Below are 13,830 nucleotides of genomic sequence, written 5' to 3'. Positions count from 1 at the left end.
GGAATGTTCACAGTGGTGGTACTCTACCAACAATTCTTCAAGGAAGGAATCTCGAAATTAGTTTGAGATAGGCGTTCAATGTTCTACTGCAATGTGAAAACTGATTTCCCATATTACATTTACATTTTTTCCATTTTACCTCGTACACTCAGAAACTGGATTTTAAGCTTTAAGCTGGGGGAATCCATGAAATAATTAAAGAGATTTATTTAGCTAATGAGTTGCAAATAAGCATTACTATAGAAATTAACTCAAATTTTGATTTTTAGAACAATTTAACAATATCCTATACCCCCCACAAATAAATAAATCACCTGCACCATCCCACTAAGACTCTACTGCAAATGAATACACACTATATGTAGACTGACCATCTCCCTATGAACAGTGAATTTCACTGTGGGACTGATAACAAGTAGCATTACTGCTGACCCTGTATTAAGTGCTTTACAAAATCTATCTAATTGATTCCTCACAACAGCTTGTGATATTAGCCAGGGCCATCCCATTTTATGAACCAGGTTAAGGTACCAGCCCAAGGCTATGCAGGTGAAAAAGGGAGAGGGAAGAATATAAGCCAAGATCTCTGTGGCTCTAAAGATCATGTTTTTGTACCCTATGGTACCCAGTTTTTCATTATAAAATAAAAAATTCATTAGGCGAGCTAAATTTATTTATATTTAGTGACAGGAGAAAGGGGCGCTCTTAAAATGTTGCTGCTTATCTTAAAAATAAAAACCTAGGCCGGGCACAGTGGCTCATGCCTATAATCCCAGCACTTTGGGAGGCTGAGGCGGGCGGATCACAAGGTCAGGAGATCGAGACCATCCTGGCCAACATGGTGAAACCCTGTCTCTACTAAAAATACAAAAATTAGCTGAACGTGGTGGCACGTGCCTGTAATCCCAGTTACTGGAGAGGCTGAGGCAGGAGAATCGCTTGAACCAGGGAGTCGCAGGTTGCAGTAAGTCCAGACTGTGCCACTGCACTCCAGCCTGGGCGATAGAGCAAGACTCCATCTCAAAATAAAAGGAAAAGAAATAAAAACCTATGATTTGGGTCAGCTTTCAATTTGAAGGACTTCATTTTAAGCATATACTAAAAGCAGTAAGTTTATAAGTAATAAAAGTGCTCACACATGGTTCAGCTGTTGATTTCCATTGACTAGATGCTAGTCACGACATATAGCAACAAAAATCTACAGGTTTAGAGTTATGCTCCACAATGGCAACAACAAACCAAAATATGAAAAATTCCAAAATCCTCTGTATTTATAAGAAAACATATAACAGGCCGGGCGCGGTGGCTCACGCTTGTAATCCCAGCACTTTGGGAGGCCGAGGCGGGCGGATCACGAGGTCAGGAGATCGAGACCATGGTGAAACCCCGTCTCTACTAAAAATACAAAAAAATTAGCCGGACGTGGTGGCGGGCGCTTGTAGTCCCAGCTACTCGGAGAGGCTGAGGCAGGAGAATGGCGTGAACCCAGGAGGTGGAGCTTGCAGTGAGCCGAGATCGCGCCACTGCACTCCAGCCTGGGCGACAGAGCGAGACTCCGTAAGAAAACATATAACAAAAACTACAATAAAAATAAAAATAAAACTGCACAATTTTTAAAATTTAAAATTCTCAGGACCTGGCCCTTGCAGTGGCTCTACAGATTCTTATAAAGCAATTTTCCACTGCAGGCACAAAGGTATCAATTTCATTTGAATTTACGAATCTTCAAAGACTTGGCTGTTTCATGCAGAGAAAATGACTACTACTAAGTAGAGATTTAAGAGGCAGACAAGTTTAAAGTTGAAAAGTCCCTAGATTTCAGCACCACAGATTATGAAGATACATATTGATTTCAGGTGTCTCACATTCCTATGACCACTGGAATCTAGTAGACAACACTCTATGCTCTGGGATAACATCTCTTAGGTTATATCAGATATATCTGATGACTAAAAGATGAACAAAATCTACCAAAACTCATGAACTAAGTCACAAGTTAAACAGATGTGCTAAAAGTTGAAGTATTATTTTAATGAAGACCTGTCACATCTAAAACTAACAGAGAATTTGAAATAAGTTTTCTTAATAAGATCAAAAATGAACATGATATACTAGGAGAAAAAAATCCAGGATTATAAAAACACAAAATTTAAAAAAAATAATGACTAAGTGGGTCCAAGAATGAAATGCAAGGCTAGCAAGACTTACATGAACTTAGAGGTACTACAAGGATTTTACTATCCAGCTGGAAAGATAACGCAGGTGTGTCCAGAGATCGCTAATAAAGCCGGGGAGCAAATATTTAGAATTAAATGAAAGGTAAGAGCAATGACTGCCTGTCTCATTCTGAGTATGAAGTAGGGTGTAAGGAATGGGTGAGATGTGTCAGCGTGAAGAAGAGTGGGCGGGCATTTCCAGAAGAAGTCAATGCCAAGGGCAAAGGGAAGCCCAAGATGAGATGAGCAGATGATGAGCAGAGTAGCCTGATCAGAACAGCTGTTTAACGCTGTACAGAAGGCAAGGGTAGCAGTTGAGAAGGAGGAGGTGGTAGGAAGACCAGAGTCAGGGTACAGTGGTAGGCGCTGAAAATGACAGGCTGAGCATTCGGTGTTTATTTTTGTCATTGTTCTTTTTTTATGACTTCATGTGCCCAGACGTGGATTTGTGAGGGCACAAGAAGCCTCTGAAAGCTTCATAAAGAAGGGAGATAGGATGTAAATTCAAAGGAGGACGTTTCAGTGGCAATAAGTATGATTCACAGTCTTCCAATGCTTTCGGAACAGTGCCTGTGTCTTTCCTAATGAAAAATCAGATTTTTTTGGCATCAGGTGAAAACTTACTAATTCCCTGTGGCTAGCTTTCTAGTTCAACTCACTGTTAGGTTTTCATCACGGGCAACCACCAGAACTGCACATTATATTTCAGAGCCAAAAGTATTGTGATTATAAGGCTTTTTTCCTCTTTATGTTATTATACCAAAGTAGATCCAAGTATTGTTATTCATCTTAAGGCAAAACAAACAAAAAAACAAAACAAACAAACAAACAAAAAACAGTACCTGTGTTGTGTATTTCTAGATACATTATTAGTTTTATGTTTTCAAGGGTAGATTTTCTTATTATTCAGGTGAGGCCAAGAGGTCAGGAGAGGATTATCATGGAAAAGACAGTTTGTTACTCACAGCTCCCAAGAAGCCGGTACCTGCCACTACATGCAGGGTCATATGGGAAGTACCAGGGTTGGTTAGGAGGGGAAAACATGAGCAAGAGCCTTTTATTGTGGTTTTCGTGGAAAGAATGAGCGAAGCAGGGTAGGCAGGGTTAGGACTGATTAGTTCAAATAATGGTGACGGGGCATGAGGTTGTCCCTAGTGGTCTGGTACCTGGCCCTGGGGTGATTAGAGCAGGTGAATAGTGGCCCAGAGTATAAGGAGGTGGTCGGGAGTTAGGAGCTTTTGAGTGATTGGTTTGCATGTGAAAGACATGCTCAGAGGCCATTCATTTGGCCCTCCTGGGGTCAGCAGGGACTCAGATCAGAAATTACAGTAAAGATTGTCTACTAAAGACTGACTATGATCTTAGAAAATATGCAGCAGTCTAATTCATAAATTGCATTTAATGTCTCTCAAGAGATTAAGTATCTGTGTTAAGTATGACAAAAATTTCTCCTATCTTCTGGTATTTGCCACAGAATATTAACACTAAAAATGAATGGCTTACTTTAACCTGAGATCTTTATTCATTCACTTATATGTCCTACTCGTTTTTTTCCCACATTCACTCCTAGGTTTGTAGACTACAAATCAGAAAAGTGACTGGAAAATAATATGTCCATATTTGTTGATTGAATGAATGAATGAATGAATGAGGAATCTGAGCAAGGGTTAAAATTCTCCATATTATCAAACTCCAATACAACATCTAGTGCCTGGTAGTAGACATAGCTTAAATTGTAGTTTATAGTATATATGGATTAGCCATGTTTTAGACACAAGTTATTTTTCAATTTGCTTAATTAAGGATCTGCTTAAAAAAAAAACAAAACCAAACCAGGGTTTTGTTGGTTTTTTTTTTTTTTTTTCAGCAAAGTATAGTGAAAGGAGTACTGTACTAGGAGCAAGAAAGGCCTGGATTCTAAATGTTGTCTCTAGCGCACTGATTTTGCTTTGTGCTAAAATGGGAAGCCACTCTCTCGAACCTCTATTCGATTATGTATCACTTAGGAGACTAGATGAAATAATCACTATGGTTCAGCTCAGTTTTAAGTCTCTATGATTTTACAGACTGTAAACAATGGCAGGTTCACAATTAGTCTGGGATTTAATACAAAACCTCATCTTTACTAAAGAGCATTTTGATGGATTTTAATTTACAACATGTTGATTACAGGTACTACATATACACAGAATAATAATGCCAAGTACCTTTCTTCACCAGAGAGAATGTTACAGACATCATTTAATTTGTGCTTACAAAATCCAACTATACCTGGATCCTTCCTAGGCAGCATGTTCACGGAGGATGCAAAAAACCCACAAACTGTGCCCACACAGTAAACATTTAAAATTAGAACTTTGCATCTTTAAAGATCTTGATAAAGCCAGCAGGCCTGTGGGGAGATTGAGGCAGAGGCAAGCTCAGGTTTCCTGATATCGTAGGGCTGAATGATGGAAGAGCCAGACCTACCTGGGACATTCTCTCTCGGTGCTTGGCCTCAAGCCTCTCTTTGGCTTTCTGGAAATGGGCGTGTTCATTCTCATCCCCAGGTGTCTCGAGATACTTGTCAACGGCATCAGGGGTACTGGCTGCTGTTGTAGGAACTATAAAGTAGAGGAGAAGGCGGTTTGAGAAAAAAAAAACCAACGACAACAGAATATCCACTCGTTTAATAGAAAGCCATATTTTCAGTTATTTCTCAGAACAGGGAATTTAGTAAAGCAGCGCATACAAGATGTTAATGCTGTTTAAGAGAACACCATGAGACACTGTGCAGCACAGTAAGGATGTGTTTCATCACTCCCAAGTACAGAATGAAGGAAAAATCTTTAAAATGGTCCATTTTGCAATTATAGCATTAGAGTTCTTTATAAAACAACCGTGCAAAGAGCAAAAACAGTTGGTGCTGAATAGACATGTTTTTCCAAATCCCCATGCTTTCCTAAATTAATATTTTGCAATTTTGAAAGTAAATGATGATATCATCAGTATCATACACTAATACTCCTGCAGAAACCAAAGATATCTGTAATTAGCCTGTTGTAGAATAACGCCAACCCAGAGAAAAGGTAAACTGTATGATGTATTTTAGATAACTGAATTACAAAGACAACCTTCATGGGACAGTATGGGAAACGCTACAAAAATATATATAAACATCAATAAACACACTTTTGAATCACAAAAGGACCTTTCTGCCTTCACAAAGTTGACAATAGTCAATGAATTCATTATGCTAGTTGTCAAAAAGAAAGTGATTTCTATTTTGAATTCAGCTAATACTGCTAAGCAATATTTGAATTGCAACATATACTGCTATATTATGTGAAAACATAAATACCCATAAAATTCAAGAGTACACTATAAAACAGAAATGTCTTAACTCATGAGCCAAGTGAATTATAATACCTATATGAGCAATTTTCCAAAAGATTAGTGAGAATTCAGAGTATTTATGAGCTTAAAAGCAAAAAAAAAAAAAAAAAAGCATATTTAACATAAAAAACAAAATGAGATGTTTTCACTATCTTTTTAGGTCAAATCAGTTGTTTCATTCAAAAGGTTATTCAAATATCACCAATGTTCCAAGTATTCCTATAGAATTATTAATACTTGTATATTACATTTGGGATATAATATCTCAAAGAGGACTTCAATGAGAAGAATTGATAGCTAAGTCATTTTGAAACTAAACTTGAAGTTAAATACGTTTTCTACATCCTTCAAGAAAATGTCTGGAATCTTAATCCAAAGTCTTCAAAGATATTAACTAAAACCGGAAGGCTGTTAAATAATTAAACAGTATCTTTCATTTTAAAGAGAATCATTCTTTTTGATTTTTTCCCTTCACTTCAATCCTGATTAATAATCATTTTTCAAAAAATAAAAGCAGTTGAGTGTCTACCCAGATGTTGCTTTCAAGTGGAAGGAAGGAGGCAGGGCATATTCCTGGTGCCTTTACACAGCTGCCCCTAACTTCTCTGCAGCAAATGAGGGAGTGGTGTTGCTTCTTACATTGGCAGCAACACGGGGAAGGAAGGAAGGAAAGAGCCATGTGGGGATTTGCAATTAAGCACATTTGGATTTGAATCCCATTTCTTTTTCAGATCAGCTGTGACCTGGGGCAGGAAACTTAAGTACTCCGTGTTCCAATTTCTTTATCAAGTGGTGATAACATGCCGCAGGACATGAGAGGAGAGCTGGGAAAATGAGATACCACACCACATGTAAGTCATCCAGCAGAGAGGGTGACACACGGCGCAGCTCATACAAGTTAGCGGCCTTCCCTCCTCCTCGGCTTAATACATCCTGTTCAAATCTCAGAGCTAATGCTAACCATGGGAAAGTTCTGCTACTTTTATTCAAAGCCACTGAAAATGTTTTGGTAGAAGAGCACAATAATAAAGAAAAACAAGAAAAGGACAAATTTTAAAATTTTAAAAATTGAGAAAAAGAAACAAAATACAAACATTTATTAACAAAAAATAAATAAAATAGAACCACTGAAAATGAATTACACACAGGATCACAAAGTGCAACCTACAGGAAAAGCAATACGTATTTTTCAAAAAATGTTAGGTGTAGCCCACATAAAAAAGGCCGAAAGTATCAAAAATAAGTAAATTGTTAATTTGTAAGATTGAAACAATAATTTTGAATATTAAGTCCTTTTCAAAAAAAAGGTAAATGTTTTTCTCCATAGCTTCAAGCAAACCAATATGCAAGTATTTTTAACGTAAAGTTAATGATTCCCAACTTGTAATGAACATGGTATTTAGCATTTAAAATGTGCTTCCCCGGCTTTAGTCATCTTCTCATCGTAACTGGTAGAGCTCAAATGAGAACAAGTTAAAGTAAAAGGAGAAAATAAAACAATAACACTCTTTTGCATAGTCCAATCTGGCAGAATAACATGCTTAGGCAAACCATATTTTATGTTTGAAACAAATGAAAATGTGTAAATATCTGGGGTTATATTTGCCATATATACATACATATATATATACAGCCATATATTGGCTGCAACTGTTATAACCATAACATAAGCACCCCTTTGGAAAACTAGAATCATAAAACTTACTATATAAGAAGGAAGATTTTTCAGCTCCTATAACCTTTGCAAACACTGTCTACTGTATAAAGAAGATAAACACTATAATCTGAATCACTATAATCACATTAGCCTAAGTAGCACTTAGCAATATAATAAGAGAATAACCATGGAACATGAATGTGAGGTATGTTTAATAGGACTGAGGATATTAAAAAGGATAAAAACCTTTTTAGGCATGTGGAAATGAATATGAATACTATATTACCAATTTAATCCACTGAATCCGGAAATATTTCTGTGGTAATTAATTTTCTGTGCCAACTTGATTGGGCCACAAGGTGCCCAGATTAAACAGTGTTTCTGAGTGTCTTTGTGAGGGTGCTTCTGGATGAGATTGGCATCGGAATTGATGCACTCAGTAAAGTAAATCACCCTCCCCAACATGGGCAGGCATCACCCAATCTGCTGAGGGTCTGAAAACAAAACGGCAGAGGATGGAGCAGTTCACCCTTTTTATTTCCTGGCTGCCTGAGCCGGGATGTTGGTCTTCTCTTGTCCCTGGACTGAAATTTACACCATTGTCTTCCCTGGTTCTCAGGCCTTTCGATTTGGACTAAATCATACCACCAGCTCTCCTGGGTCTCCAACTTGCAGACAACAGATTGTGGGACTTAGCCTCCATAACTGTTGTGTGACTCAATTCTGCATAATCAATCTCTTCCTATACATATATATCCTATTGGTCCTGTTTCTCTGGAGAACCCTGAGCAATACAATTTCTCTTCAAGTAAATCTTTGTTAACGGTCCCAGTTACTTCCCATAGTTGAGGAAGCTGTGTCTCTTTTAATCTTTAACTCAAATTTTTCAGCCATTCATACAAACCCCCCATCTCAATTAGTGTGAGTGAAATTATCCTATATTCATACCAACCAGCAAGCCAGATTACTCTCTAGTCAAGCAGAGAAGGATAGCATATGCTGATATTGTGAAATGAATTTAATAGTTTATTACTACTGCTCTGCAGCTGGTGAGGATCCCGGAAGGAGAGAGCAATTTTAAAGTGGAGTATGTCCAGAGAGCTCAACTTCTATTTCGTGAATATCCTTATACCCTAAAGAGATTAAATTCATAGGACTGACTACCATTTTGTGATTACGTCCACAGAAGGCCAGAGACACGTGTGCCCTATGTCCTCACCCATCAAGGTACTTCCTTTTGGGAAGGGAGTGGGGCTCCAGGAATGTCAGGATATGTCACAGGACACAGAGGGAACAGGAAGCTGTATATCAGCAGGTCACTGATATTTTTAAGGTACTTAAAACACAGGTCACTGTAACCACTTAGAAAGTGGAAACAAACTGGCTTTAGGAGGGTTTATTTCTGCTTTGCATTTTAAACTACCATAAAGCAGTTTATCCTGCTCACAGACCTCTGAGATTCCACGGAACCTCTGATAAAGGCTAGGATTTTGGCCGGGTGCGGCAGCTCATGCATGTAATCCCAGCACTTTGGGAGGCCAAGGTGGGCGATCACCTGAGGTTGGAAGTTTGAGACCAGCCTGATTAACATGGAGAAACCCCGTCTCTACTAAAATAAAATAAAATAAAATAAAATAAAATAAAATAAAATAAAATAAAATAAAATAAAAAAATTAGCTGGGTGTGGTGGCCCATGCCTGTAATCCCAGTTACTCGGGAGGCTGAGGCAGGAGAATCGCTTGAACCTGGGAGGCGGAGGTTGCGGTGAGCCGAGATCACGCCAATGCACTCCAGCCTGGGCTACAAGAGCGAAACTCCGTCTCAAACAAACAAATAAATAAATAAAGGCTAGGATTTCCATGTTGGCCAAATGATAACAGCCTCTTTTCATCAGAGCCCACCATGCTAGGCATGTTCTATGTGTTCTCCTTTAATACATGGGAAGAAAAAATTACCCTATTTTACCGCGTAGAGGCAAAACACCATCATTTAACATACTCATTCGCATCCCTGAACACACACAAATAAAGTCTCTTAAGATTGGGTAAGCCATAAAAAGGCTGTAAAGCTAATTTTTAGAGTAGTAAAGGGCTAATCCATCCACATGCTGGGGCACTGGAAAGGGTTGTTGTTGTTTTGTTAATGAGCAGCACAACTTGGCAGAACAACATATGCTTTGTTATGATGTCCGTTGGCTTGTTTTCAATGAAACAGCTGTTCCTGCCCCGAACACTATCTGGCCAATGACCTTCAACAGAAGTTGGGTCATAACGCAGGGATCAAGTGAAAGAGCCCACGGAGCTGGAATATGGAGGACGTTCTGGCCTCAGGGCCCTCCTCCAGTCTGCTCACTCATGCCTTCTGCAAGCAAGCTGGCTAGGTATGTTCCCCTTCCACAGAAAACTAGACTTAAAACGAGACAAAACTCAGGGTTCAATATCCTTAGCTCTAGGTTTTGACCTCTAGATGCCTAGTCATTAGCAGCAATACCAACATCACATGCACAATCTTTTAACTTTTTAAATGACCTTCGTATTTATTTTATTTTAGTCTCCTAACAGAGCCTTGCGCGGCATGGTAGGATATACAGGCTATTACCTCCCTTCCTTTTAATAGTGATATTTTGTATCTAAACACTCATAACAAATGAAAAAATATAACAGAAAAGCAGTTCTAATTCCTAGTACATCACTGCTTCAAGGTGAATATTTGCTTCCAAATATACAGTGGCATTTTGGATGACTAACACCTTCTACATAAGCCACATCCTTATTCTTTGCCACCCTGAGAAGCCAGAGGTATCAAAGTAGCTGAGACAGCAGCTCTGACATGGACAAACTATCCTGCCTTTAGTGCGCCTGTTCATTCTTTTATTCCTCCAGCCCAACATATATGTGAGGCACATGGGAGAAACCAATGAGAAAAACATGAAGGTCCTGGTCCTGGTGGAATTATATTCTAGGGAAAGAAACAATTACCATAAGAATTTTTTTAAAAGCCAGTAAGTCATATTGTTAATACGTTATTTGTATTATGGAGAAAAAGAGGAAAAAGAAAAATAGAGCAGAGTTCAGAAGGATCGGCAGAGCTGAGGGGAGAGGGGAAAGGTAGACTGCAGTAGGTAAGCGACCAGGCAGTCTTAAGTGAGGAGGTGACATTCAGATCTTCCCAGCTGGCTGCTGGAAGAACATGGCAGGCAGATGACAAAACTAGCATGGAAGCCCTAAGAGTTGAGGCTGGCTGGCAAATTCCACGAGACCTGCATGGCCAGAGCTGAAGAAGCAAGAGACGAAGTAGTGGGAGAGGCAGGGAAGAAATGGGGGACATCATGTACAGCCTTGAAGCCACAGTAAGCATTGTGAGGGACCCGCGTGGGCTGTTCGAGGGGGAGTATATGTGATGGGGCATTTTGTTGAAGGATCACTCTGGCTGCTATGGGACAAGAGTAGAAGGAAGATCTTTTAAGAGGAGAAGACAGGCTGGGAGCAGTGGCTCACACCTGTAATCCCAGCACTTTGGGAGGCTGAAGCAGGTGGATCACCTGAGGTCGGGAGTTTGAGACCAGCCTGACCAACACGGAGAAACTCTGTCTCTACTAAAAATACTAAAATTAGCTGGGCGTGGTGGTGGGCGCCTGTAATCCCAGCTACTCGGGAGGCTGAGGAAGGAGAATTGCTTGAACTCGGGAGGCGGAGGTTGTGTTGAGCCAAGATTGTGCCATTGCACTCCGCCTGGGTGATAACAGCGAAACTCTGTCTCAAAAAAAAAAAAAGGAGAAGACAAAGATGAAGGTGGCTTGGACCAGGGTGGCTGTCATAGGAGGTTGTTGCCCTCAGCCCCCTTCCCACATGAGAAAGGTCAGATTCCCTTCTTTCTCTCACACCAAAATGCTATTACCTCAGGGAACTGAATATGAAAATGGGAGAAACTGCTTTCACATGTGCGTGAGGGCTCATTTCAATTTTAATACTGATAACGCATGCTTGTCACAATACTGCCACTTCACATTGTAATCTATTCTCAATACCTGCCAGAGCTCTGTTTTCTGGGGTGAAGTAAAATGGCAGGTTAGCTTTCAGTTTATTCATGAATGCTGATGCTGCACCCAACGTTCCTGTCACAAAAAATGCTCCTCCATCATTGGGGCCAAGACACCAATGAAACATTTTCCATACCTGTGTTTCCTCTGAGAAAATTGTTATCATTTGAAGGGAAGTTACTTCAAAACAGGGTGAAACCTGCTAACATCTTCAGGATGAGGCAGAAATCACTCTCCTAGCCTGTCTGAAGACTCCTTAGAGGATAATCCATTAAGTTGAACTGTACATGCCCCGATTTCCCTCATTTTAGTTCTGATTTTGTAATCATTGCAGAGTACTCCATTTCATATTCATACTAACGTGGTACTTCACATTCATATAAGAATGTGGGGTCAAAATTAAAGACACTGTGAAAGACTGGCCCTATCATTTTGATATTCATTTGTTTCCTCAGGCTCTGGGGTGACACATAATTTTACAGTCACAATGGACTCAGGACACAAAAGAAGAAATAACCCACCTTCAAACAGCAATGACCGTGGCCATCTCCAACAGGCCAGAAGGCTGAATGTTTCCCTAAACAAAGGCTTATGAATGGCATTCAGTCGATATATTAATATTAGATTCTAACAAGAAAATTGGGTTAGTCTCCTTTCATCAGCAGAAAAGCAATTTATCTCTACAGCCTTGATAACGGAAGATTAAAACAAATTAAGACCTATATAAATCACTGCCTTATCATTGAAAATGCTATTTGATACAGACCTAGCAATGTTGTCATTTGAGATGGCTATAACTTAGGAGAGGAGACAAGGAGGATCATTTATATATGGGTGAAATATAAACCTGTTAGCGTTCAGGTGAAAATTTAATCTTGAAACATGGCAGAGCTTTCCGAGTGCCACCCCAACTTAAAAAAAAAAAAGTGTCTCTCCATTTTCCTAATTTCAAAATAGCTAAAACTCCTAACGCATTCTAAATTCAAATATTTATCCTACCCATTAAGTCCAAGATAGAGAAGCCATTTACAACAAGAAAATACAGTTTGTGATCCTCCGGTGTAATACCAGACTCTCTTAAAAAAACAAAACAACAACAACAAGAAGAAAAAACAAAGGCATTCTCCCCCTAATATGCCCTTGTATTACAATTTTACAGTCAGTGCAATCATAGTTGGTGGAGAACAGTATCAATGTGTCGCACAGACATAAGGTAATAAAAATATAATCTATGATGTGTTTAGTCAAGCTACATTTCTTTTTTATGTCCACGGACACATACTGACATGGGAATTTTTTCAAATATATGAACTGAATGTGAAAGAATGAATGCTGGCATTATTTTTTATTAACATCTACCCTCTATTCAGCACAACACACTAAAACTTAAAAGCAACCTCAAGTCTGAATCTAAAAAATATATGTGAAGCAATAGCAATAATAACTGGCGTTCAGAATGGGTTAACCTTAGGTTATTGTTGTCAATTTGTCAGAAGCTATTCTTGACTTCATTAATGGAGGCACATAGAGAAATAACCTGTCATAGCTGCTCAACACTCAACAGATGAGTTCAAAAAGTCACAATCTTCAATATTGTCCACTTTCATATAAACTGTAGCAGTAAAAGGAGATGGAACTGTTAACTTCTATGGAAGTCTTAAGGATAAACCTGATTTCATTTTACCCCAGCCTTCCAGAGCAATCTTCTACTACACTTGTATATTTTACTTTATATTGTTATTTAACTCTATGACATATCTGGGTCTCATCTCATTAATAAAATTATCAAGTTATTGAAAGCCAGTACTCAGATTCCTTTGCTGGTGTCCCTCAAAATACCTGGCCTAGCACAGCCTGGGCTCAAAAATAACTGCTGCACAGTTCACTATTGCAAAGATACGGAACCAACCTAAGTGCCCATCAACCAATGAGGGATAAAGAAAATGTGGTGTATATATACCACGGAATACTAGTAGGCCACAAAAATCACAAAATAAAAGTCTTTTGCAGCAACTTGGATGGAGCTGGAGGCCATTATTCTAAGTGAAGTAATCAGGAATGGAAATACAATATGTACTCACTTATGAATTGGGAGCTAAGCTATGATTATGCAAAGGCATACAGAGTAGCATAATGGACATTGGAGACTCAGAATGAGGAATAGTGGGAAGGAGGTGAGGGATAAAAAGCTACATATTCGGTAAAATGTACACTACTCAGTTAATGGGGACACTAAACTCTCAGACGTCACCACTATACACTTCATCCACATAACCAAAAACCACTTGTATCCCCAAAGCTATTGGAAAAAAAATAAAAATAGAAATTTAAAAAACCTGCTGTATTAAACCAAGGATCAGCTTGCTGGCTACCTTTTTTCCCCCCCTTGAGACGAAGTCTCGCTCTTGTCCCCCCAGGCTGGAGTGCGATGGTGTGATCTCAGCTCACGGAAACCTTCACCTCCCAGGTTCAAGCGATTCTCCTGCCTCAGCCTCCCAAGTAGCTGGGATTACAGGCGTGCACCACCACGCCCAGCTAATTTT

The 13,830-nt window shown here is 39.2% G+C and overlaps 1 protein-coding gene across 7 annotated transcripts in view; it reads right to left on the bottom strand.

Moving 5' to 3' along the window:
- The window catches only part of APP (amyloid beta precursor protein), a 286,082-nt gene that overhangs the window by 91,053 nt on the left and 181,199 nt on the right, over positions 1 to 13,830 (bottom strand). For all 7 annotated transcript variants that reach the window (XM_055279350.2, XM_055279351.2, XM_055279348.2 and 4 more), the window contains one exon: positions 4,686 to 4,819. In XM_055279350.2, the coding sequence (XP_055135325.1) occupies positions 4,686 to 4,819 (134 nt within the window). The remainder of the gene's footprint in view (positions 1 to 4,685; positions 4,820 to 13,830) is intronic.

This window comes from Symphalangus syndactylus, chromosome 5, assembly GCF_028878055.3.
Source record: "Symphalangus syndactylus isolate Jambi chromosome 5, NHGRI_mSymSyn1-v2.1_pri, whole genome shotgun sequence".
Taxonomy (NCBI): domain Eukaryota; kingdom Metazoa; phylum Chordata; class Mammalia; order Primates; family Hylobatidae; genus Symphalangus; species Symphalangus syndactylus.
This window is presented reverse-complemented; position numbering and strand designations above follow the sequence as displayed.